The 27,701-nt window shown below is 38.3% G+C and overlaps 1 protein-coding gene across 1 annotated transcript; it reads right to left on the reverse strand.

Annotated features, from left to right (window-relative positions):
* Positions 1-2,285: 2,285 nt before the first annotated feature.
* On the reverse strand, positions 2,286-27,701 carry marchf4b (membrane associated ring-CH-type finger 4b). The gene is made up of 5 exons (XM_053497108.1): positions 27,624-27,701; positions 27,066-27,373; positions 11,937-12,092; positions 11,454-11,646; positions 2,286-3,347 (listed from the first exon to the last, which is right to left on the reverse strand). The coding sequence occupies exons 2-5, from the start codon at positions 27,321-27,323 to the stop codon at positions 2,914-2,916; spliced, it is 1,041 nt and encodes a 346-aa protein (XP_053353083.1). The 5' UTR covers positions 27,324-27,373; positions 27,624-27,701; the 3' UTR covers positions 2,286-2,913.

The following is a 27,701-nucleotide window of genomic DNA, read 5'->3' on the forward strand; positions in this document are numbered from 1 at the left end:
AATCAATACACCATTTAACTTGAAGGAGTTGTCCAAACAGGGCAATTTGTGCTTGAATCACTAGACCTTAGCATTAATGAGGGGGCTTCTGCTGCCTTAAGTTACTAAAGTAATGATTCAGCATTAAAAAAGATAGAGGAGGAAGTGTCCTTGTACAGGAGGAGCCTCATTAAAATCAGCTTATATTCAGATATCGCACTCTGACTGTGACATTAACAATCCCTGAGCCAGCATAACCATATACTCATTATAGTGCATGTTGTCTCTTACGGAGCTCTAGCAAACAATATTTCTGTCAAAACCAGTATCAATATAACATTTCATTATATTTTATGCTTTTAATGTCTTTTACGGCTTGATATTGTCTTGACACGTTTCACATAATATCCCTACTATTGTGGAGAATTCTTTTTTTTTAGTCTGTTTAAAATGCAGAAACATTAAAGTAGACAACCAGAAGAGAAATATCTTTTCTCCCCCCTCCTGAGGTGAGAAATTTGTACTGCTCAGACATCTTAGATATAATTTTAATGTCTTCACTCTGAAAATAACGATAGAGCATGGTGTGATTTGGACCGTGAAAGAGAACTGGTCAGGTTCTTGACATTCTTTTGAATAATTTTTTTTTTCAATTCGTTTTATGATCAAAGTCTATAGTAAATCCAGGGCTTGAATGTTATTTCTGTACCAGGGCTGTGCTGAAAGTACAGTGGAACCTCGGTTTGCGACTAACGCGGTTTGCAAGTGTTCCGCAAGATGAGCAAAGGTTTTTTGCTCAAAAAAAATTTTGACTTGAAAAATGAACAAGTCTTGGTTTACAAGTACAGAGTATCATGTATCACGCATGCCCTTCATGCGTTATCACAACTGAGCCAACGTTTTTTCTTTCTTTTGCGCTGCAGAATTATGGGTAATCGTCTCCCCTGTTGGGTCTTACTATACTGTTGTACTGTTTACTATAACACCCCCGTGACCCTGAATACAGGGTAAAGCGGTATAGAAAATGGGTGAGTGAGTTGGTAGTGTACCTGTTTCTCTATACAATGGTACTACTCAACATACTCTCCATCACAAGTAACGTATTCGTGCCATCGTTGAACCCAAATCGTTAAATTCTCTTTGAAAATCCACTATGTTGCAGTTGACGATCTCCAACTGCACTACAAAATATTTACAGTGCAGAGATGACAGCACTAACAAGAGCAATGGATGAAGACGTTTAAAGAAGGGGAAACTACAAACCACACAGTGGGAGACATTCAACTGCAACAAAAGGGATTTTCAAAGCACCATAGTTGAACCCAACAATTTGTTGGACTATGTTAGTAGTAGCCTTGTATAGAGAAATTACTCTACCAATAACCTATGCCAGTTAGGCCACTCCTGTGTTATCTTCAGTATAGCTCTGTACTGAACGTAAATGAAAAGTACATGCATGCAAACTTTGTACATTTGTTGATTTCCTTCCAGAATTTCTTCTCATCTCATAAGTGTTCGACATCATCAACAAATCTCACCCCCCCATCCAAGAAGCTACTTACATCTTGTGAGAATGAATCCTCCAGGCTTATATGGTACCTTGAACCAATAAACCCTGGTGATTTAATGCTGATTCTAAAAAATGCCATAAAATGGGACTGCAAGCAGAAATGTACAGTTCTGTTCATTATTTTGACAGCTACACCAGGTTTGCCACAAGCAGTTATAGGAACTATTAAACCTTCAACAAAATAAATGCTTGAACATACGCTACTCCTCCATAAAATATTTCATGCAGTAAAAACAGCACAAGACTTACTGTAGGTGCAACGTGTGTGCCAAAATACCTGATATCTTCTTCTCCTCATGAAAAAACCCATGAACCTTTCATTCATTTCTTAAACAGACTTTTCTCCTATTTTGACTAATTTCCAAGATTGCTGCGGCAAAAAGACGCTGACATCGATAAAAGTGCAAAGAGAAGTGGGGCAAATTAATTCTCTGTGAACTCGCAGCACCAGGCTTTCCCAAGGAAGCTGTTAATGTAACTCAAGCCCATTGATATCAGCACTTCATGTGACTGAATTATTCAGGGTTCGCAGATCAAAATCAGCAGATACTGGCCTCTAAAAGTACTTCCAGCTCATTCATCTCCAACACACCTGCTCGGAAATGTCTAAAAAAAACCAAAATGGTGGTTGTACCCCATTTTGTGTTTGTTACTATGAACGGAAAAACACATTAAACTTAAAGATTATGTTCACAATGGCATATTTAAAGTTTATTTCCTTTTCAGTACTGAAATGGCAACAAGGCAAAAGTAATCTCAGAACTCCATGTGGAAATAGGAAAACATCTGACATAAGCACTTCATGGCATCCCATATGACTGAGAAAGTAATGCCTTCCTCAGGAAAAAACGCACAGTTATTATAAGAGTCCTATCTCTTCACTTATTTTGAAATTTCAGTTTTACAGTGACTTCGGGAAAAAACAAAAACACTTGAGAACAGTTTCCCTGTGAGATAAACCGTTTTTGACTGTAAACGTTCAGACTGTACAGTTGTTTAATACAGAATGTTGACAGATGTGCTGTGTCAGTTTTTTGTTATCTACTTCCCGACCTGGTCTTTCTGATTGGGATGGTGAAAGAATGTGGTCACATATACAGATAAATGAATTCAACATGAAGGAAAATGTGTGACAGGTGGACTCAGAGACACACTGTATTGTAAAGGTACAGATACACATATATATATTTTTTTTATGTCAAATTGTGTCATTACAGTTACGGATTGTTGTTCACAATCCAGATTTCATCCTGCGCACCAAACAGAAATTGTGCTTTTCTTCCATTTAGACATGACCATTAAAACGTCCACCCTTTGTACTTTTTGGCATTCCAAGTCCACAATGATAAGGCATGTCATTTTGCTCACACAGTGGTTACTCTCATGACCAGTTCTCTGGGCTGATGGTTGCTGGTGTTGCTGGTGTTGCTGGTGTTTCCTGACTGGCTGCGTAGCTCTTGTGGCCTAAGGTGACTTAGGAGATGAAAAAAGCTATAAGGACAGTGATGGTCAGTCCCTGTAGTATCGTTACTGTGGTCGTGTGAAGAGTCCTCTGTAGTGAGACCTGCTGCTGTGGTGTTTGGCGTATCGGGAGCCATTAATGAGGAGGTTGACGGTGATATACCGTCTCCCGCCTGCTCCTGCTGATGGAGCAGTGAGAGAGTCCAGTCGCCTTCACTGGCCTTTAGCTCCTCGCTGTCCCTCTTTTTATCATAGTTCAGAACTTTCCACTTTTGGTTTACAGCCTGCCAGCGATTGAATATTCGGAAGACGGAAGGGCCCTCGTGGACAATCAGAGCTGAGAGCATAGAGAAGATAGATGTTATGTAATTGTTTTATCTTTTAGCTTACTTTAAATGCATCGGCAATGGTATTGGGTTTTAAAAAAAATCAAGGTTAATGGTTAGCTAACTATGGTTTAAATTTTAGCTAAGGGTTATGTCAATCTTTAAAAATATACTGCAGATACTTAACCTGGCTCTAATTTTTATTAGCTCACAGGGGTTTTTAAAAATTGTCCAAAGTAATCGGATCTAGAGCTGCAACAAATTAAAAAATGCTAAAAATTCAATAACAAAAATAGCTTACAGCAAATGTCATTAACCTTTCTTAATTAATGTCATTAATCACTAACCTTTTAGTCACTGATTCAATATCTTTCTATAATGATGCAATACAGTATCATTTTAAGACACACTGTGTTACATCAGAAGGTTGCTAGGAGTCAATCCCAAAATGTTGATTTTCTTATTCTAAGTATTAAAATCTAAGAGTCAACACATCAAACTCACATCAACCATCAAGCAAAAGTAATTTTGCATCCCAGTTGTTTTAGTTAATGAGACAATCAGAATTGAAAAAATCATCGTTTTAAATGAGGCACTCTTCCAGTAAGTACTGTAGACCACTTACCGTTGATCACACTGAAATATACAGTCTTGTGAAAAAGTTTAGGCACCCCTTGATAAATAACAGATTTTGGTGATTTTTTTTATTAAAAAGATATTTATTGAAAACACATATGTTTCAGCAAACATTGATGCATAGTTACTTCTTATGCCATAAATTGAAAAAAATAAATAAATAAATATTATGGCACGGTGCAAATGTTTGGGCACCCTAAGAGTTCCAGAGTCTCAGATTCTTTTTACATGGCTTTATGCCTTAATCAGCTTGTTACATCTAATGCATGGCAACAGCTGTCATTAGTAAATCCATATTTCAAAGTTTTACAAACTTTGACTCTTCAAACCTTGTGCACACACTTGCGGACACTCAACAACCATGGGTTCCTCTAAGAAGCTGTGTAAGACTCTGAAAATGAAAGCTATTGATGCCCACAATGCAGGAGAAGGCTACAAGAAGATAGCAAAGCATTGTCAGCTTGCAGTTTCCACAGTGAGAAATTAAGTAATTAAGGGTTGACAGTTCAGGGGAACTGTGGAGGTCAAGATAAGATCTGGATGACTTAGAGAGAACTGCTCGTATGCTGGTCAGAAATACAAATCAAATCCCCCATTTAATTGCAAAAAAGCTGCAGGAGGATTAAGCAGACTCAGGAGTGGTGGTGCACCGTTACACAAGACCTTCAAGGAAGAGTCAGCAGAAGAAAACCTTACCTGCGTCACCATCATAAAATCCAACGTTAGAAGTATGCAACAGAACATCTATAGATGCCTGATGCGTTGTGCTGTGGACTGATGAAGTTAAAATAGAACTCTTTGGCCACAATCAGCAAAGGCATGTTTGGAAGAGAAAAAGGAGCAGCATTTCATAAAAAGAACACCTTGCCGACTATTAAGCATGGGGGTGGATCTATCATGCTATTGGGTTGTGTTGCAGCCCAAGGTGAAGGGAAGAATGGATTCCACTAAATACCAGCAAATTCTGCAAGCAAACATCACCCCATCTGTAAAAAAAAAAAGTTGGCTTCTACAACAGGACAATGATCCCAAACATACCTTGAAATCCACTAGGGAATACCTCAAGAGATGTAAGCTGAAGATTTTGAAATAGCAATCACAGTCCCCTGATTTAAACATTATTGACAATTTGTGGGTGGATCTTAAAAGAGCTGTGCATACAGGATGACCAAAGAATATTACAGAACTAGAAGCCTTTTGCAAGGAAGAATGGGAGAAAATCCCAAGTACAAGAATTGAAAGACTTTTAGCTGGCTATAAAAAGTATTTGCAAGCTGTGATATCTGCCAGAGGAGGTGTTACTAAGTACTGATTATGTAGGGTGCCCACACTTTTGCACAGTGCCACAATAATCTTTTTTTTTTTATCTATGTTCAATTTATGACATAAAAAGTAACTATGCATCAATGTTTGCTAAAAATATTGTGCATTTTTTTTCATTTTCAAAAGAGACTTCTTTTCAATTAAAGAAATCTTTTGAAATCTGTTATTCATCAAGGGGTGCCCAAACTTTTGCACAAGACTGTACGTATGTGGATGCAAAACAGCAATTTATGTATGTGATTGAAAAAGAAATGTGATCGACATTATACTCTCATTCTCAGGTTCTGACCTATTATTTAATAAACCCTTGTTAAGAGAGATTAAAGTAACAAAAAAGTATGAGGTATAATTTTAACATAACCCAAGTAACTGATTAGGATTCTGGAAGAAAAAAAAAATCAATTCAAGAATCACTTTAAATTCTTTCAAGAATCAATGTCATATTTACTCCATAAATATTATTTCACTCTATTATCATATTTACTCCAAACCAAAGCTTGATCGATATTATGTCTTCTACTAAATGCCCACTGACAGTTTAGCATGCAGTGTGTATTGACTTTCACATATTCTTGCTGTGTCATTTTAAATGTAAATTGTGGTCTTGTGCATTTGCATGCCATTGCTGCTCCATATGTTAAGGAGGCCTTGCATCTTTTCTGCAGGCTACCACAGAACATTTTATCCATGTCATTTTAAAACTTGAAACAGGAAGTCATGCGGCAAGTTCAGGCCAATCCTGTTAAAATATTTGATGCATCGTGTTCATATAAATTAACCAGCGATTGGTCTTTTGGTCTGCACCTATATAACAGCTTTCAGCTTAACAGATTGAGAAAAAAAAAATACAAATAATAATCTTTAGTGTGCAAACATCCTAACCCTTTAAATCTAACGATAGATGGAACAGGACCCACAGTTCATCTCTAATATAATTCCTTTTATCAGCTAATATTCAGGGCAGGAGGTTGATTCAGATATATTAGAGCAGAAACATGATACAGTCCAGGCCCTGAGCTAGAGTGTTTGATCTCCCGCTGTTCTCCATTAAGCATTCTGCAACTAAACATTCAAGTTGTTTCTAGGAAACCTTCAGTTGGGTAAGAGCTGGGGTTTATAATCTCAAACATACTTTAATACTCAGAGGTGAGTTTACTGAAAGCAGCGTTTCTAAGAAACCATTATAAAGAGCATAATATTTTGTATTTTGCACATTGTTCTGACTGGGAGCCACTTCTTTGTTTTTCCACTCTCACACTGAAAAAATTACATCTTAGCAAGAAAAATATGGGATTAAATGTATCTAGTATTTCCATCCATCCATCCATCCATCCATCCATCCATTTATGTAGGAACTGATGTAGTCAGTCAGGACCTTGCATACACATTCACACATTACAGGCATTTTGGGAACACTTTGGACTGTGGGAAGAGAACCTGAAGGAAACCCACCAAGCACGTGGTGGAACATGCAAATTCCATGCATACAGACCCATTGTGGGAATCAAACCCGGGACCTGGAGGACCTTGAACATGTTTTCTTTTATTGGCAGTAAATTTAGCAAATTTTAAGCCTTTGACTTAAAGGACAGGTTCCAAAACCTGGTCCTGGAAAACCCACCACGGTCTCAACCCTGGTCCTGGAGAAACCACCACCCATCTCAACTTTGGTCCTGAAGAAACCACTACCCGTCTCAACCTTGGTCCTGAAGAAACCACTACTTATCTCACTAGAGTGCTTTCCCAGCTCCCAACACATGCAATTGAACTAATGAGCTAATTAACAACCTTTTTTTTTCCGAATGATGGTGGATGCAAAAGAGAAGGAAAAAAAACCCTAAACCCTACAATGTGAAAAAATGGGGATAGTCCAGAACCAGGGCATATTAAAGATGTATGGCCAAAGCTAACCAAAGTGGATACCAATGTCCAGCAGGTACCTACAGTAATATGGTATGTTCATAGATACTCTACCATGATAGATATGTTAGTGTTGGTATGGTACAGTATGGTACAGGCAGTACCATATTATTGTATGTTATATTAAAAGTTTCAACATGCATTAAAACTTTATTTAATTATTTAATTAATGGTTATACAATGGTTAGTTCCGACCAAGTAATCTGATTGGATGAGACACTTTCCATATATGGTGATAATAATGCAGGTAGTTTGTTTTAAACTATATGTATCAATCTGCATCACAGGTTTTCTAACAACCGTTAATAACTACTGGTTGAAGCATGGGTGAAAGTACATCTGATAATGTTATGTCAGTTATGTACTGTCTCTGGTGTTCTGTTAATGAAAAACTCGAGGTACAAAGCTAACTACCGTCTGAATCCCAAATCCCTCTGTAATCCCTGATCAAGGGCACTACTTGGTGTGTGGAACAGGGGATTTTAAACCCTACATACAATAGCAAACTAGATTTCCATTTTATGCTATTTGGGTTTTCAAACCTAGAACGCTGGAAGCTAGCTGATATTTGAAAGTGGAATAAGTGGAAATATAAGATAAATCTAGTAAGTTTCTATCACGCTTATGGAACATAACCATGTATAACACATTTTCCATATAAGTATCCAGCCTACTCCGTGAACTAGTCTGCAGCATAATGAGATGTAAATAGAAACGTGTCCTGTGGATAAAAAAAAAAGCCTCTTATACCAGCTTTCCAATACAAGCTTGGTCTTCAAATAATGGTTCTGTCTTTATAAAATAGCAGTGAAGATTAGTTCCAGTTCCTTCACTCCATATACTCTCAGTGGCCATTTCCTTCTGAGCTCTCTCTGCCTTTTTTTTTTTTTTTTTTTTTAAACAAAGTGCCTGGAGGCTGCCACATTCATCCCAGCAGAGTAACATTAATGATCGTCCACAGTCAGGCATACCACAGTCGCCGCTGATGGTTCGACACGCTCTCTCCTTCCCCACTCTTCTCAGCCCTTGTTTAATTTGGGAATCAGTGTGCCGCTACATTCATTTCACTCTTTCCTTCTGCTTTGCTTGACTAAGTAAATCTCTTTCTTTCTTTTTGTGTTTGTGTTTGGGGATGCTAAGACTCCCTACCTCCTATCTATTTGTGCGTGTGCGTGTGTGCGTGTGTTTATGCGTATTTAGCATTCTATGAAATTGGTGTTTGGCTTGAGCCGAATATATCAAGAGCCTGGAGACTCTCAGAGCTCATTTCTAATTTACACTACTGGTTCAGAATCAGCGGCGTGAGCCTATTCAGTGATGATGCAGATGTTATATCAATTAGGCATTAATGTTCAAATGTAATAATAATAATAATAATAATAATAATAATAATAAAATAATCAAATTCATAATTAACATATTTAAAAGAACCAATGTTGCAGTAGTAGGAGGGAGTAGTAATCTCTCTCTCTCTCTCCGAGTTTAGATATCTTTAAATTAATATTTGTGCCGTGGCTACTGGAAAAAATCTCTCTCTCTCTCTCTCTCTCTCTCACCAGCATGACTATACTAAAGACTCACTGCTTATGCACAGCTGAATACAGCTGAACTTCAACCTCAATCTCATTTAGCTGCTTCATTTCACATCCACACATGCATATATATGGACGACTTGGTTGCCGAACTGATGCCAAAACACTCCCTTTTCAATATCCCTGCTTACACACAGCAAAATTCCCCTATGTTCATTAACACTTCCTGTGTTTACATAACTCCAGCTGAGAACAAGACATTAATTCAGTGATTAATTCAATAGCTCTGTGTTTTTAAATATAACCGAGAAATCAGAGATACTTGTTTCATTATTTTCACATCCCTACAGTGACTGAGGATTGGGCTCTGCTGGTGGGATCGCCCTAACTCTAACCCCAATTTCTTCCTAATGTCCTCTTTGCTGAAATTCAATTTTACTCTTTGACCCAGGGTCCCTCACACATAATCTGTCTCTGTCTCGGTTGACACACACACGCACACACACACACACACACACATACAATGTTATGTTATCTTTTTACACACACACATACTCTTTCTCTACAGAAGAAACTAGTGATGTGCTACTTGAGATCTGGACATTTTTCATAAATTTGCTTATCTGTTACTTGAACTTTACTTAAAGTATAAATTCCAGACTTGGGTTTGAAGTTTGGATTTGAAGTCAAGAAATAAAAAAATAAAAAAAATGGTCACATGCAATTTCTCTCCTAGTAGTTGGTTACGCCTTCTCTCAGCTTAATAACAGTACCATTCCTGTCAGGTAAGGATGATGGCGAGAGTGTCTTGAGATCCTGTCAATTTTAGCCCACTATACCGCTGACTGGGTGCAATTCAGCTAGTGTTTCTGGTGTTCCACCTGCTGTTTCAATTTATCTTTTTTTTTTTTTTTTTTTTTTTTAAGTGTCCTAGTTCCATCATAGCTGTCAAAAAAAGTCACACACACACATTCAGGTCTATTCACTCTACACTTGAGTGGGAGTGTCTACTTGGCTATAAAGCTCAAGAAGCAACCTGAGCAACTGGCCAGTAACTGACCATCTGGTTTTACATTAGGTTTAATTTGCCCATGCGAGTAACCTATAGACAAACAGTTTTAATGATATACTATTTACAATAGCGGGGTCATGTGCCTATCGAAAAACTGCACATTATGGCGCATTAATGGGTTACATATTAATAAGAATATAAGGCGCCACCTTAAGGGTCGAGGGTTCGATTTCCGCATCAGGTTTGTGTGCGTAGATTCCTCTGGGTACTCCAGTTACAACCAGCAGTCCAAAGACATGCATATTAGGCTAAATGGCATTCCCAAATTGCTTGTATTGTGTGTGTGTGTGCCCTGTGATGGATTGGCACCCTGTTCATGGTATACCCCGCCTTATGTCCCAAGTCTCCTGGGATATACTGTAAACAGGGTAAGTGGTATAGAAGATGAATGATTAAAAAATGAATAAATCTCTGACATGGTACAATAAGGGACTGCTGTAAACAGAGGTTTTTGTGTAATAAGCTTTTTGCCCAAAACACCATGAATAAAAAGGTTACATTTCATTAAATACCATTATTCCAACTACAAAATGATGCCATTCAACAGTTTCCAACTGGCACTGAATTGATTTATAAGACATTTCCAGCAAAGAGTGTTTCAATGTATGATGTCGTATGATGATAAATGTGGCTTTAACAAACTGCCTGTTTTGAATTTGCTTACCCGTCTTGTCATGGTACCAGATCTACTAAAAAAGGAAGTTGTGGCTGGAGCTAAAAGTAGTAACATCACCGTTCAGCATTTGAACCTAACAACCTTTAGTGAAAAGAGCCCATTTATGGAAGCATTTCAATGCACATGCTCTCATACTTCTTATTATTATTTGAAATGAGTTCTGCACCAAATGAGTACTGCACCAGTTTGTTCTCTAATAGACAACGTGGCACAGCAATGTTTAGTGCTGAGATTATTCCCATCATATATGATGTAAAATCATTTATCACATGAAACAAAAAGCTGAGAGTGAAATTTATCCATTGTTTTACTTGTTAGGGATTTCTGACATTGTGGAACTTTTCTATGCCTTTATCTTTTACATACTCTTTGTCCTTCGCCATATGTCCATGAAACAATCCCCTTATTGTGCTTCCTCATTCCTTATATGGCTCGCCGGAACACTTTTTTTCTCCCCGGAACATGCTAATGTCCTTCCTATTGTCTGTCTATCTGTCTTTGGGTCTCCATCCAACTACAGTACATATCCTTTTTAATGACTTTGTACTTTTGATTTAATGGATGAATGCGACATGTGGCCAAAGGCTTAAATATGCTATTTTTGCTGATAATAAACCGAGATCATCATGCATGCTGTGTGATATCTCTCCCAGCTGGTAACACAAGCATAAGGAGGCAGGGTGGACACTTCAAGCAACTCATCTCTCATTTTAACTTAACATTACTGTTGTTAAAGTTAAATGTAATTCTAGCATTAAATACGAACTGATGTCACCACCCAACAAGCTCCAAGGAAATCCTTGGGGCTGTTTAACAGATGCAGAGACTCAACCACCGTCCTGATCGTTCTGCATTAGTAACTGTACCGTGTCCCAGTGCAAAAAAAAAAACAAACAAACAAAAAAAAAATTAGATTTAGTTTTTTGAACATGAGTGGAAATGATTTAACTATACTCACCGATACACACCACATCCATGAAGCCGTACATGCCATAGCAGATCTGAAAGAGCAGGTCCTGGCGCTGCCACTTGGCCGAAGGACTAAGCGAAGACCACACCAGCCATGATATGCTGGCGATTAGAAAGAGCGAGCCCAAGATGGCTGCTGCAATCTGAACCTTCTCTATTACTGTCAGCGAGATGGCCTGCCACTTGGAGAAGTGAAGGAGAAGGAAAATGATTACATTTCTTTGTAAAGGAAAATAATTGTCATAACTTTTCAGTAGAGCAGCATCATTAATCGTGAGAGGTACAAGGATAGGTATAAACTGTCTCCAGGAGAACAGCCTGTAAAGATTGAAAGACGCTAGGGACTGGGTAATACTTCTGCCCAGATTCCATTTCTATGAAGGCTGGTGTAGATTTTGATTTAGGATATGTTGGCCAATATGTTTTTTCAAATGTGCAGAGGCGGAGAGAGTGTGTGAGAGTGGAAACTTACCTGTAAGGGATTCTTTGTGCTTATGGCGATGACCTGGTACTTATAGTAGCAAAGCTCGCATGTCCAGGAGCCCCGCTCACTGATCCACTTAATTAGACAGGGCTGGTGAGTGCTGCGGACAGAACCACTACAGCGGCAAGGACTCAGCAACTCCCCCTGACACACACAGAAAACACAAAGGTACAGCTATATGAATGTACAGAGCAAGTGATCAGGGTGCACCTATTTCAATCTCAGTGGCTCAGACTTATATACTTGTATAACAAGTCAAATCCACTTAGTCAGAAGAGGGCATATAAAGTACAGTACATAAGTACCCCAGGACAGTCAGATGTCAAAGACGGAGCATTGTGTTTTTAATTATAATTACCCCGTAGGCAACTAAGTTAAAGTATGTAAAAAAAAACGTACTACTTACTGCCTTTTTAAAAAAATTATTAGGCATGTACATTTACATTTAATGAGCCTCACCATGTCTGGAGATTGTGAGTTATTATCCCAATTATGCAACATAATTTGTTAAAAAGTAAACATAACCTCACTTCAATAGATTTCTTATAAAGTACAATTACTTTATAACTGATGTAATTGAAAAACACTAGAAAAAAATGACAGCAATTATAGCACATGTTAACATTTGGACACCTTTTCAGCTGGTTAAAATGTATTTATTTGTTAAGCCTTAATTGCCTTCTTTTAGTTCTTTTTAGTCAAGAATTGTCATTAGAAGCACAATACTCTTAAGAAATCTCCAAAAACAAGTAAATCCCAAGTAAAAAAATAAATAAAATAGATAGAGAACCGTGGGAGCCAATGACTGTTTCTGCGCTCAACCCAGAACATTTCAGATGGAACCACCACTATGCTGGCCAATAAAAAGTGAGGCAAAACCCACATATGTCAGAAAGGGCCTGGAGGAAGGTTTGGCTGACAAGGTAGTGCTGGTGCACTGTTCTGGTATGCAGCAATGTTTGCACAAATATGGTGTGCATGGAAGAGTCATCAGAAAGAAACCTAACCTAAATTTAACATCTGAAGTGCAAAACAACTAAAGATGCTTCTCAGCTTATGATGGGGTTATAGCCTATTAATCCTGTCATAAGTTAAAATCTTGTACGTAAAAAATACATTTTACATCAGAAACCTACCAAACATCATGGTTCGGTCCATGCTAATAACACTTACATTAGCGTACAGTTAGGCCAAACCACAGAAGGTACAAAACCAAGATTTGAATATTTCATGTAATTTACGTTGGCAACCCAGTACACTGTGGAGTATTAGTTGCTTGATAATGTGATAATGTTGCTGACTGCAGCTGTGGCTTGTTGATGCCACCCAAAAAGGAAATGATTGGCCAAAGTTGCCAAATGTACGTTTGGAGAAAGGAAGAAAAAAAAGAGTTTGATAAAAAAAAAAAAAAAAAAAACATCTTGGTAACTGTTAAAAATCGTTGTGGATTTATTATGCATTAACATTGTGTGAAAGCCAATGGCGCAGGAAACACATGCAAACATTCAGTAGATGGAAGAATTACTGTACTTACTCACTTACTCATTGTCTATACTGCTTTATCCTGTATACAGAGTTGTGGGGGCCTGGAACCTATCCCAGGAGACCTAGGGCATGACGTAGGGTATACCGTGGATGGGGTGCCAATCCATTGCAGGGCACACACTCATACATCAAATTTACACACTACGGGCAATTTGGGAATGCCAATTACTGTAGCATAAATGTGCATGACTTTGGACTGTAAGAGGAAACCAGAGTTACTGAAGGAAACCCATCGAAACATGTAAACACCATGCACACAGACCCAAGGCAAAAATCAAACCCGAACCCTGGAGCCCTGTGCTAACCACTATGCCACCATGCCGCCTATGGAGAAATGACTTCCAGAAAATATCAACAAATTCCTAAAACAAATGTGGCACAATGGGTCAAGCAATTGAAGATAAAAGCAAGTTGGCTTTATAACAGGACCATAATCCAAAAACATACCTCATAATCCACCCTAAACTACATGAAAAAATGTTGGAGAATGTTTCTAAAGCCTTTGGATTGGCCCCAAACAAATAATCTTGTGCCAAGAACCAGATGCGTATTGCAAAGAATACCTGTAAAAATTCCCCTAATAAAAGCAGAAAGAGTCCTAGCTGGCTACATACAGTATATATTATTTCCAGTGTTGGGTGTTTTATTTCCAGTGTTGGGTGTTTTATTTCCAGTGTTGGGTGTTTTAGTTCTTGAATGTATTTTTTGATGAAGAAATCTAACGTCTTAGGTCCGCCATTTAAAGACCATTTATTTTTTCAAAAATGTAATCCGTAATTTAGACAATTTGTGTAAACTATGAGCCGGACAGCAGTGAATCCCAATCCGTTAGTGTGTGTGTGTCTGTGTGTGTGTGAAAGCCGTCCTACAAGCCCCGCCCCCAATAACCCGCCCCCCCTCTGTTATTCCTGCTGTTATACCCCTATCTCACCTATGCGGTTCGACTATGCGAGGGCCAACGCGCAGAAAGATGAAAACCTAATCACAGCGCCAAAACTCACGGTGAATCATGATGCGAAACCATAGGTGAGATAGGGGTATTAGTAGTTAACAGATTATGGGCCAAACTTCGCTAAGTGATGATGGTAGAATAATTATAGACGGCTTGACTGAAACAACATGCATGAGGAATCACAAAGGAGTTTTCATTTTAGTAATTAGTTACTTTCATCAGAAAGTAATGCTGTAATGTACCTGATTACTTTTTTAAAGTCAGTAATTTTGTAATGTTATTAGTTACTTTAAAACGTAATACGTAACGTCTCCCAACACTGGTTATTTTAGAGTTGTGTTATCTCCCACTGTAATATGCTAGCTACCACTTTAAAGCCTAGGCAGATTTTTGGGAATTCAAAGATGGGACTCGGCAACAGATTGGAGCTTTTTATTTGCCCAGTGAGTTAACTAAAGATGTTATGATCGATCCACCACAATCTTTTGTTAGTTTCATTGTGGTTAGAAATAAGAAGCTTCAATTTAATAATAAAAAATGTAAGTTTAAGGGATTACCAACTAATGTTTGTAAAAGTAAGATTTAAAAAAAATAAAAGGTATACACTGTGATATGTGTATATATGACATTGCGTACATTGCGTTTTATATATACATATAAAAATGCGATGTACGCAATGTCACTGCATTGGGAAATTATTCAGTTTCTGTTACTCAACTCAATTACTCCTAGTTTATGCAGCTGAAAATAGTGGAAAGTACAAATAGTTCTCTCCCCTAAACTTCCTGCCTGGCCTGTAAAAACCAACTAGCCCACTCTCTTCCTCCCACCAGAATGACTGCACATATTTTATGGATTTTCCTGCGAAATTCCTGAGAGACACATCATTGTCTTCCATTAAAATCAATACAGTTTCTGTGCAAATGATCACAATCTGCATAACGAGCAATGAATAATGTCCCAGCTAAATTACTTTCCTCCCACTACAATAATTTTGTTAGAGAAGTAAGTTTTTTTTTTTGTTTTTTTTTTGGTGTTATTGCTGCTGCTGTTTAAAATGCATTTTCACGTTCCCATAGCTTGCTGAGTGTTTTCTTTACTACATCTGTTTAAATCATGTAATGTGCCTCTAATGCATTCGTCTTGTTGGCATTCATAACCGTGTACCTGAGAAACATTGGCAGATAAGATTTGATCTGGGAAGAAAGCCAAGAGTGGTGAGATTTACACATTTACACCAATTGGATTTCTGTCTGCTCTGTTTAATAGCCATGATTTAAATTATTGACCATAGGCTTACAGACACTGGAGAAGCTGGAATCAGACACACACACACACACACATACAAGTTGTGCTCTGTTATACTGAACACCAGCGAGGACAGTGAATTAATGAATCGCTTGTGATGCACACTAAACGCTGCTCACCAAATATATTATGTAGCAATGAAAACATTGACAATAAACTAAGCTCATGTTTTTTGTTATTTTTAAAAAGCAGTGGGCTGAATTACAGTGAGTTTCCCCCCAATCCCTTAATAATTCATGGCAAGTGAATTACAAAGGTAACTACAGTACATTTGTTTTTTTTATTGTAGACGTTTTTCATTTTTCAACCTTAACCAAAATCAGTAAGGAAGTTTGGATTGAAACTAGGAATGTTCTTGCAATTTTTACATTTAAAAAACAGCCATAACATTAAAGCTCGGCGAAACATCATCACAATGAATGAGACGACTCTACAAGCTTCTTTGGCAAAAAGCAAAAAAGCAACAGGGATGAAGGCAATGTGCATTAGAATTAGCATTAGATTTCTTTGTGTTTATGTACTTGTGTCATTTTGTCAGGCACTTGTCAATGCTCTGTCTGCTCTAACGTTGTGAGGTTGTGAGAATTAGATTTGCACATGTTAAATAGGAATTACACACTACCTAGAAAACTATTTTAAAAGATTATTATTTGGTCCTCACTCTCTCTCTCGAGCTATACTGTACATGTCGCTTCTGAGCTGCCAGTGATCCAGACCCCCTCTGCCCCCTGAAGCTATCTGACTCGTCCTGGTGTCATTTTGATTCATACATGTTCACATCTCATACAAACTTAAATAATTCTTTTGATTGTGTAAAGCTGCTTTGCGACAATGTCAATCGTTAAAAATGCTATACAAATAAAATTGAATTGGAAATTTTTTCTGCAGTCAGAGCATCACTATTTTATGAATGAACCAATATACCTAAAAACATAAAAGTGCCAATGATTCATTGGTATTTAAGAAAGAAATTAAGGCTATGTCTCAAATCAGAACCAGATTTTCCAATAACTCCGGATTTCCTGGAGGAGAGACTTTCAGTAGGTCTCCTTATTGAAGAAGAAAGAAAAGGATTTGAAGAGAATGTATCATTTGGGGCGAGAACATAATAAAGCTAATGATAGCATAAAGCCAAGCTAAATGTACCCCCTACTACATCTACAGTGGGGCAAAAAAGTATTAATCAGCTACCAATTGTGAAAGTTCTCACACTTAAAAAGATGAGAGAGGCCTGTAATTTTCATCATAGGTATACCTCAACTATGAAAGACAAAATAAGAAAAAAAAATCCACATTGTAGGATTTTAAAATTTTTTTTTTGCAAAATATGGTGAAAAATAAGTATTAGATTAATAACAAAATTTTATCTCACTACTTTATTATATACCCTTTGCTGGCAATGATAGAGGTCATACGTTTTCTGTACTGTACGTCTTCACAAGGTTTTCACACACTGTTGCTGGTATTTTGGCCCATTCCTTCATGCAGATCTCCTTTAGAGCAGTGATGTTTTGGGGCTGTCGCTGGGCAACACAGACCTTTAACTCCCTCCAAAGATTTTCTATGGTTTTTCTTCTCCTTGATTCCCCGGATGGTGTGTTTGGGATTGAGGTATACCTATGATGAAAATTACAGGCCTCTCTCATCTTTTTGGGAGATGTGGGAGAACTTGCACAATTGGTGGCTGACTAAATACTTTTTTGCCCCACTGTATATGAATATGATAAAGGTCTTGTCTGCACATTGGTCAGAACTAATGCTCTTTTAATAATAACTTTACGTTTCATACATTGAAGGACCTAAAACCGGTCTCAGAAAAACATCTGTCTGTATGTTTGTATGTCTGTCCAGTCAGATTTGTCACAGCATCACGCAAAACTGCCTGGACAGATTTGAATGAAACTTTGCCAGTCCTTCTGTATTTGCCTAAAGTTAAACCTGCGCAATAAATGAAATCAAAACAGTGAGAATAAGTAAAATTATGAGCATTTCTGTGCCAGATTATAAACCGCAAGTTTTGACAGCGTACTGTGCATGCATGAAACTGTGAGCGCATCTTAAATCGACAACCAGACAGAATTTAATGAAACTTTTGCAGTACTTAGTTACCTGCCTGAGCTTTCTTACAAAACAGTAAGTAAAAGCAATATTATAACAGTTAGGTGGCCTCTAACTTTAAAATGTAATAATTTAATTTCAATGTAATAATCTACTTTAAAATTATTGTGTGTAAATTATTATTATTATTATCTGTGGTTTCACTCTCCTATTACCGGGAGGTGGTATATTTGGCTGACGATGAAAGACGTGCAACGCAGCGTAAACAAATGGCGCAGTGGTAAAGTGCTTGCCCTAATATACGGAGATTGCTAGTTCGATTCCTGGGCGATGCTGTAACCTCCTTCAGCCGGGGACCTAGAGCTCTTTCAGGGGGGTGGGATGGGATGAGAGGCACTTAGCGTTCATAGGTGCCTGTTAACTCACGCAAGCAAAAGGATTGGATAGCTCTGTTCCCAATGTTGCGTGGATGAGCAGTTTTGAAATGATACGGTCGGCTGGCGTCACAGGGTTCAGGGTTCACATGACCAGACTGGTAGTAGTGGAGTACCCTACTGACATGTGAAAATTGAATACGACTAAATTAGGTAGAAAATCAGGGAAAAAAACTAAGTTAGAAAGACAGGCTGGAAAGAAAATCACAGTGTTAAATTATTCACTGTTTCTAAATTGACCAGTTCATAAAGAAACAAATGCTCTGTAATATTATGCAATGTACAAACAACAGATTTTCTCTGTATGCTTCTCTTTATAATTAAAAAAAATATGATTATTCAAATTATAATAATAGTAATATATGTTTTTATCATACAGGGAAACATATGGAGAAAATCTGTTGTTTGTAGATTTGTAAATGACTCAGTCCCAGGCTGAAATCTCCAGGCCATTCTGGCTGAGAGCTCAGAGTGGAGACCAGACTTAGGAACAGGTGCTGCACAGTCGGAGTGGTCATCTCAGCGCAAACGCTCCACCTTCCCACAGAGCAACATGTACACTCAGAAACACAGTGTGCTTTCCCTATGCTCTCAAAGAGATACGCACAAAATGAACAGTCCCACTGCCTACCAATAATTTCATCTTCATGCTGAAACAACAGTTACGACCTAATGGATGTGAAGCATACTGTAACACCGCAGAAACCGTACATCATAAAACCCAAACCAGCAATCAGTGTAACTTATACGTCGGTTATTGGTACCCTGGGATCTCTAAACGACAAAAAGAAATAAGGTGCAGTGCTCATTAAAATGTGTGTATAGCTTTGCGGGTAAAATAGGATTACAGAGGCTTTGGTGGTGTTTACTACTTAGAGGGAAAAAAAAGTGCAGTCCATAAACTTAATAGTGAGCTTTGGTAATTTTAACACCGTAGAGTTCTCTCGGTTATGTTTAAACGGCATGACATCACAGCGTCATGTTTTGTTCCTACGAAACTCTGGTCATTTCTGATCTGGAAAAAAATGGTACGAATCAAACGGACCGGAGTCTTAAATAAATGAATTACAAATGTAAACTTATTACTTACAGCTTGTCATATGCATTTACTCGATTTGTAAGTTCTCCAATACTCCTGATTCTCTTTCCACTCTGAACCTGCCTGATCCATCCTAATGCTCTACTTCCATTTGAAGAATCTACTTCGCATGGATTTCCTAAATCTTTTCACTTTCCCAACACAATCCCCCCTTACACATTCTTCAGTAAATAATTTCACTTGAATATTGCAACACCTGCTGCTATAACCAGAAACGTCTCGATTCTCATACGGAAAATCCTTTTAACACACACTACAATTTGGCAATGTACAGTAGCAATAATTTTTAGATGAACAATAATTTATATTCCCACTATCCATGTGACACACAGAAGAGGACGCGCTATTGTATCTTTCAAAACTGGTTCCTCTCAAGGTTTCTCCCCTGTGTCATCTCGGGGGGTTTTTCCTTGTCATTGTCGCCTCTGGCTTCTTGCTCATTAACGATCCATAGTGGAATCTGGATTTCTGCAATGCAGCTTTATGACAATGCCCACTGTTTAAAACACTATTTAACATTCAAATGGAATAGAACATATAGAGTTTAAAAGAAAAAAAAAAACATTTCCAATAATTAATTAACCAGAAATGTGTTCTCATTTCAAATAAAGGTGTAATGTGAGCCGATATTGAATGAAAGACATATTTAACCTTTGGGCAAATGTGACCTGGGTCACAATCTGTGTAGCTTTACCATTTAATTTAATTTCAAACTAACCCTGAGTATTAGATAAAGAGGTAACACCTGATTTGCAGTAGTAGGAGGAAACAGCAAGTGAGCAGGAGTACAGGAACAGGCTCGTGTGCAGATGGACGCGGTGGGAGAACGATGGAAGGAGGATGTGAGGAGAGCTGAACTGACCAATGGGAGAAAGGAAGCACAGGGGGAAAGAGGGAGTCCAGCCAGACACCCAAGCTAATCCACCTCCATCCACTGACATTGGGGCAGAGGGTGAGCAGCCGCCATTTCATTCTCACAGCAACACTAAAAAACTGCTCCACATCCACACAATCTCTCTCTCTCTCTTTCTCTCTCTCTCTCCGTAAATATCTCTGACAAGTTAGTTAATGACCTCCTGCAAGTAAGTGAGCAGAGGCATTGCAGTGACCTGATGTGGCTGTAATATTTCAAGAATCGCAGGTGTACTAATAAAAAAATCTCTTCATAAAGATTATCAATGGTGCAGCTTAATGAATTATGAATTATCGCAAACTTTACTTCATAATGGAGTGACATACAGGGTATGTAATGAAGGGAAAGCTCTAACTCTAGTCACTGTGAGTCTGCCTAGGTTTGGATTAACTGAAAGCTGTACTGTAGTTCTCATATGAATTTTGGGATGCTTTGGGGCATTAGAAACAAGGCATGCTTTCGTAGCTATCTAAATGCAGATGAAGACAAGTCAGTAAAATAGAAGGCTAAAACATATCAGACTCATGCACAGTCATATACCTTAGAATTGAACATAGACAGATATATTGTACACTCACTATACCACTTATCTTGTACAGCATTGGGAAGGGTGGGGGGTAATGCCTGGAGACTATGCCAGTAAACTCGGGGTGTGAGATGGGGTACACCTCACTTACACACTAAGTTTGGAAATTAAATGCATGTCTTTTGGACTGTGGGAGGAAACCCAGCAAGCACAGGGGGAACATGCAAACTCCATAGATACCACACGTGGCAAGAATCAAATCCTTGATCCTGAATCCAATATACTGTTATAAAAAGAACCATGATATTCACTCACTTTCTCACTCATCGTCTATACCGCTTTATCCAGTATACAGAGTAGCAAGCCCTGGAGCCTATTCTAGGAAAGAGGAGATGATACCCAGGCATGAGGTGGAGTACACCCTGGACAGGGTGCCGATCCATTGCAGGACCCCCCCCCCCCACACACACACACTCATTCAAACAATTTAGGAATGCCATTTAGCCTAATCTGCAAGTCTTTGGACTGTAGGAGGAAACCAGAGTACCTGGAGGAAACTGATACCCGGAAATGGAAACCAGACCCTGGAAGTTCAAAACGAAAGCAATTTTTACAAAGCAGCTTTACTGAATTAATGAAATATATTAGGGTGTAAGGAAAATGTATTGTAATATGCATCAATTATAATTATGATAGGACTATATGATGGTCCAACTCCCCAAAAAGTCTTTACATTTCATACAGTATATACTTATTTTTTAGAAGCTTCAATCAAAACTGAATTTCTCTACGATTCAGACACGGCTTTCAGGCCATTATTGAATCTGTGCTTCCTTTTGAATCCATGCTTTGAACCGTACATGTTGAGTTGACACAGCTGTTAAGCATGAAATTCCCACAGAAAATTAGAACAGCGTGCTGTATATCCTTTTATTCCACAGAACGGTTGAATTCTCCAATCTAATTTGTCTGGAGGTGCTGATTAATTTTTTTTTATAACAGTAGATCTGACAGCTTGTACTAGCTGTAATTCAACTCACAGGTTTATGTCAAAGCACTCGGTCGAATACATCATCATCATTATTATTATTATTATTATTATTATTGCAATATTACCAGCTGATTCACAGGGACTGACATGATGAATGTTCCACATAATTTAAACTTAACAAATTATAACAGAAGACATTATGTTATACCCCGCCTTGTGCCCTAAGTCTCCAGGGATACGCGGGATCCAGGATACAGGATAAAGCGGGACAGACGATGAAGAGGAACTGCACATACTATTGCGTTTTATTTCCAAGAGTTGAACCAGAAATCTTTCAGAAACATATCCTAAGTAGTGAGCCAATATCCACACAATACAGAATACTCACATTATAAATATACAGTATAGAGGTCATGTCACTGTCATGTTATCTGGTGCTTAAACATTTCCACAAGTGGGTCAAAATGTGTTGTAATCGAGTCACCCTGTACTGTAAAAATCAATAGTCATGTAATTATGGTACAGTTGGAAGTCATACAGTAATTGTGTCAATGTCACTTTTGTCCGTGACACTGCAGAGAGAAGCTATGAATTACATGTGTTACCATTGACAAAGTAGAATATATATCAGCAAAAGGGACACCTTCGGCACATAATAGCTCAGCAGTGTGCTCGGCAGGCAAAAATCCACATGAGAAGAGCCCTGAGCTGTAGTGAAATCAATTTTTCCATCACTGATTTGCTGGGAGGGCAGAGGGCACTGTACAGGGGAATTTAATGTAGCGTTGGAGTGGAATGCAGACTCGTGTTATAATGGGCGCTGGAGTATAGACATCTTGCTGTTTGCTTACTGAATGTACTGTTATGACCGCAGGAGATGTCATGCACACTCATGAACACTGAACATTACAGTATTGTTATTATTCTGTTTGTGGATTGCGATTTATAACGATTGTCTTAGGATTTATAAAGCGCAGAACTGTTTCTAAATAGACATGTGTGCTGCAATGGAAATTATGAAGAGTGTTTAAGTCAAACAAAGACTTTTGATTGTGCAGAATAACAGAACACTTATGAGGTAAAAAGGTAAGATTGTACTGCCCGCTTCACGTCTGAAACACCAGCCGCCCAGGAACTCCTTTAATGGCCCAAACATGTGAAAATCGCTTGGAGTGAAGTAAGGAATGTACGGCAGAAGTTGCAATGATTCCCAGATAAGACTTCCTTTACATCTACATTAAGGCATTTGGCAGACAATCTTATCCAGAGCGACTTACACTTTTATCTCGTTATACATCTGAGCAGTTGAGGGTTAAGGGCCTTGCTCAAGGGCTCAACAGTGGCAACTTGGTGGTTGTGGGGTTTGAACCTGGGATCTTCTGAATCTTCTTAGTCCCACTGAACGATGCATCTCTTCTACAAGTTGTCGACAATTAATCCTTAGATTTTCAAGGATCAGGCGCTCCACTTGCTGAAAGTTTACAGAAACGGTGGCAGTGGGCTCCGAGCCACCTCGGCTGGGATTGCCATGCACGGATGGATGTATGGCCTTTTTAAAAAAAAAAAGCGTTTGCACCATTTAATATTTTACTGCGGCTAAAAGTCTCATCACCGTACTGTGCTTGACGTCTTCTGTATATGTTCTGAAATCTCATCACAAGTCCCGGATTGACTTGAACGCCCCTTGTATGCTGCCAAGAAGCGCAGCATTATTCTTGCATTGCTTATGGATATTTAAATAAATAATACAATATCAAAATAATACAAATAAAGAAAAATATAAATAAAATAATAAAGATAAAGCTGCTTGAGTTACTTGAATTATTAATGCTACTGTATATGTACCTTTTGGTAACTATTATGTTTTCCGGTAACTAGTAGCTGCATACACACAGATAACGGATATGAGATCTTTGCAACAACCGTGATACATATTTAGAGTTATAGCGTGTCAGTGTTATAGGATGACATGTCATATGAGATTTAATATGTGTTTATTGCGGTATGGTTCACGTTTGATACATGAACGAACAGATATTAAATTAAAGCAGAGTTGAAATGGGATCTGGGACAAGACTGTGCATTGTGTCATAGCTATTATGACTGACACAATTTACTCAGTTGCCAGTTTATTTATCATTTCTTTTGTGTATTCCACTGGGGATTCAGTGTTTACATAAGGAACGTAACCCAATACGAATATGTTGTTTAGAATGGACAGATGACATGTTCTAAACCTCATACACATACAGAACTACAGATATAAACAGGAGGCAAGCTATTCATGCCACATGGGTTCAGGTAAGTGCATTAGGAATGAGCAAAAAAAAAGTAATAAATTTAGTGATTATTAGGTTTTTACATTCACGTGGGTGTGACTGAGCAGACGAGTATGTGGATATGAAGCTCACGGGACTGAAAGACCACATTAATGCAATGCATTTGCAGCAATCATTTATTCATTGTTTGTTGTAACTACCTGCTGATCAAAATTTGACTAAAACCGGTTTTGCTTATATCTTTGGAAATATTTTTTAGAAAGTATAGCAGGCAATTATGAACAAAAATAATAACTGAATGAACAGAATTTAAAAACCAGTGCCATGCACATTTTTTTTAATCATGGGGGAAAAGGCCACACCCACCTAAATTTACCTTTAAAAATAAAATAATAAAATAATATAAATATCTATAGCCTACATGAATGTATTGGTATAACTACTAAACAAGCAATGCATAAAAAAAAATATGCTTACATTTCCTGTCAGCATCTCTGCTTACAAAAACATCAGATATCTTCCATCGGATACCAGTTTAAGATTGACATTCATTACACAAGAGTTTCCCCAGAAATACTTATCATCCAAGCCTTCCTTTCTGTCAATTTATTATCCCCAGACAGACTCTGTTTGCTCTATTTCTCTGGATCAGCAGCAACAATAGCACAATTACTATGCTGTTTTTTTATGCTGTGTGACTGATTATATTTTGTAGGGAGACCTAATATCTCTGGGTTGTGTTATGTGCAGCAGACAGCTCCTATTTGTATTTAGTGCTCCAACAGTGAATCTAGTGAGCTTCCAGAATAACACAACCCAGGTGCTTCAGGTTGCTATCTCATAATTGGAGAGACAGAAGAAAATGATTGGTTTGTAGAACACGTCACGAAACGCTCCTTCCACGCTTCTCTTTTATGCACAGTGCTGTGCATAAATCCTCCGTAGAGAATTTAAACATGAGATCCATTAAGATGTATATATATATATATATACCCAACCAAGCACGTTATAAGTTTTATTTGCTATTAGAACTGCTACCTCATGCAGCATGTGTACCAGCAGAGTATCGTATCCATTCCTGCTGAATAGGATCAGGTTACTTCCTTTTTTGTGCATGTGAAGCCTGAGATCAAATGACAGAGCTGACACAAAGCTGCAGCTTTCTTTCACGTCACATAGCTCCCTCATTCAGTACTGTAAATGCACTATCCAACATTTTTCAGCCATAACGAAATTATTAAATACATCTAATTCATAGATACACAGGAAAAGAGAACTGATCACTTACCAGATCAGATCAGCTGCCAGATGGATCAATATGTAAACGTTAGGGGGGTAAGAGTTTGAACAATTTTGTTCACAATGTTACTAATTAATTAACTGACTGCAGTAACAATCTGAACCATTAGATTTTCCAAAAATCATAATTTATTATGGTTTAATCATTTCTTCTGAGCATAAAGAGAACAAAATACCCAGTTACACATCAAGCTCACAAATATACAGTACACTCGATTGTATAGAATGCTTTCATGACCATTCTATACCTATACTCTATAGCATGCTCGTGAAGCATGGCTATATTTTCTATTTAACAATGAATGTTTTGTAATGAAAGCTTAATGTTTTTGTGTTAATCATCTTTTTGGGTTGAATGGTCTAGCCAGGTCAGTAAGTTTCCAGACCATTTACGAAGCTGAGAATCCTAAAATATCCAGCTTTTAATTGCTATTTTAGTGTCCTGCATGGGTTGGGACCTTTTATAGTTTTATACACAGTCCAAAATGTTTTATATATTCTATCTGTTAGAGAAAACCTATTTTATTCTTGTCCTTCTTATTGTTGCAATCTATGGAAACCCTTGAAGGTTCTATGGAGAAGTCCACAGCAGTGACTCTCTATTAGATAAGCTTAAAAAATCCTTTAGAAAGCCAATAATACTTATATACTTTTACTTTTTACTCACTTCTTTCCTAAAGGGGTTGGAACCTTATGTCTTTAGTTTGTTTCTGGCGGCACGGTGGTGTAGTGGTTGGCACTTTCGCCTTGCACCTACAGGGTCTGGTTTCGATTCCCGGCTCTGTGTGCATGGAGTTTGCATGTTCTCCCATGCTTGGTGGATTTCCTCCCACAGTCCAAAGACATGTAGGTTAGGTTGATTGGTGTTCCCAAATTGCCTGTAGTGTGTGAATGAGTGTGTGAGTGTATGTGTGTGTGCCCTTTGATGGATTGGCACCCTGTCCAGGGTGTACCCCGCCTTGTGCCCTAAGCCTCCTGGGATAGGCTCCAGGTCCCCGTGACCCTGAATACAGGAAAAAGCGGTATAGACGATGAGTAAGTAAGATGATGAGAGTGAGTGGTTTGTCTCCCTGGAGAAGCCTCTGAAGGATCTATGTTGAATTACACAGCAGTATATTTCACATACAAGGATGACTGGATACAGTTAAAACCATTTAATGTACTTCTTATGTCTAAAAGTGAGTCCTTAAAAGCCCTTTCCTCCGACACTCTCTTATGAACTCTAAGACAAGCTCCTATCTATCTCCATGAATGATTTAACACTTGCCCTACGTGGTGCACCACAGGGCATCTGGAGGATTTACAGTAATTAACAGAAATTATGCTTGTGTTTTATTTGAACCTTGACTGTGCACAAACACCATTAGAAAAAGGTTTTAAGGGTTCACTGGATAGTTAATGTGTCTTAGTGTACAAAAATTATAGTGTGGGAGAAAGTGTGCTGAACTGTACTATCCCTTGTGCATTTCTTGGTGCCTCGAAGCAACTTTTGTACTTTTTGTAGGCTATGTGTCTTTTACCTGTTGAATGGAACATCTGGTATAGCCTACCTTTAAAGGTGGTTAGGATCCAACTGTGTACCATAAATATATATAAAATTAAGTGTACCAGCTCAGCAACAAGGAAAAGCATTGTTAAGCATCCTTTTGCCGCCGAATATTTAATTAAACAAATGATTCTGAATGGTCCAGTGAATGGTTCTGAAAAGTGTACCTGTTCGGGCCCTTGGAAACAGATCCTGCACACCGGCGTGCCTTCAGCGTAGCTAATGAATGAGAAGCGCTCATCCCGTTTATCTTTGGAGAGCTCTGCCACCGCCGTGTCCAGCACTGAGTCCTCTGTAGCCCTGGTCTGAGTGCTGGGGGCCTCTGTGTCACGGTGTCCGCTCATGTCCCTGAGCAGCAGCAACTGCAGGTCCCGGAAGAGCACGCAGCAGCAGCGGCCCTTCAGCATGCTGTGGCCGCACTGCATCGAGAAGAAAAGAGATCAGCCTGCGGGGGGACTCTGGACACTCTGCCTTCCTGGAGATATGGAAAGTTTATGCTGCCCTCAGTCAAAAAGCAACCACAGATCTCCTGATGGTCCTGAAATCCATTAAACTTTGTGCTTTGTTTTTTTTAAACATCTTCCAGTAGACCTTTTAATTTTTTTTTATCATTAGAACTGATAGCCTTTTTAATTTTTACATTTTTGCACTCATTTATCAAATATTAATTCAGAAGCCGTGTATTAAGCTATTAGATATAAGCCAAATTAAGAAATCTGACTCACCTGTCTTTCCACAAATGATGCAAACTATAAAGCAAGACACTCACTTATAAGAAAAATACACATAAATCTGATGTTTTT

Source organism: Clarias gariepinus, chromosome 5 (assembly GCF_024256425.1).
Source record: "Clarias gariepinus isolate MV-2021 ecotype Netherlands chromosome 5, CGAR_prim_01v2, whole genome shotgun sequence".
NCBI classification, from domain to species: Eukaryota; Metazoa; Chordata; class Actinopteri; order Siluriformes; family Clariidae; genus Clarias; species Clarias gariepinus.

Excerpts from the sequence above, each read along its gene's own strand:
- marchf4b (XM_053497108.1), bottom strand. The coding sequence starts at position 27,323 with ATGCAGTGCGGCCACAGCATGCTGAAGGGCCGCTGCTGCTGCGTGCTC. Across the intron at positions 12,093-27,065 it reads GTTTCCAAGGGCCCGAACAG|GGGGAGTTGCTGAGTCCTTG; the intron begins GTACACTTTTCA and ends TGTGTGTGTCAG. Across the intron at positions 3,348-11,453 it reads CATGGATGTGGTGTGTATCG|CTCTGATTGTCCACGAGGGC; the intron begins GTGAGTATAGTT and ends CTATGCTCTCAG.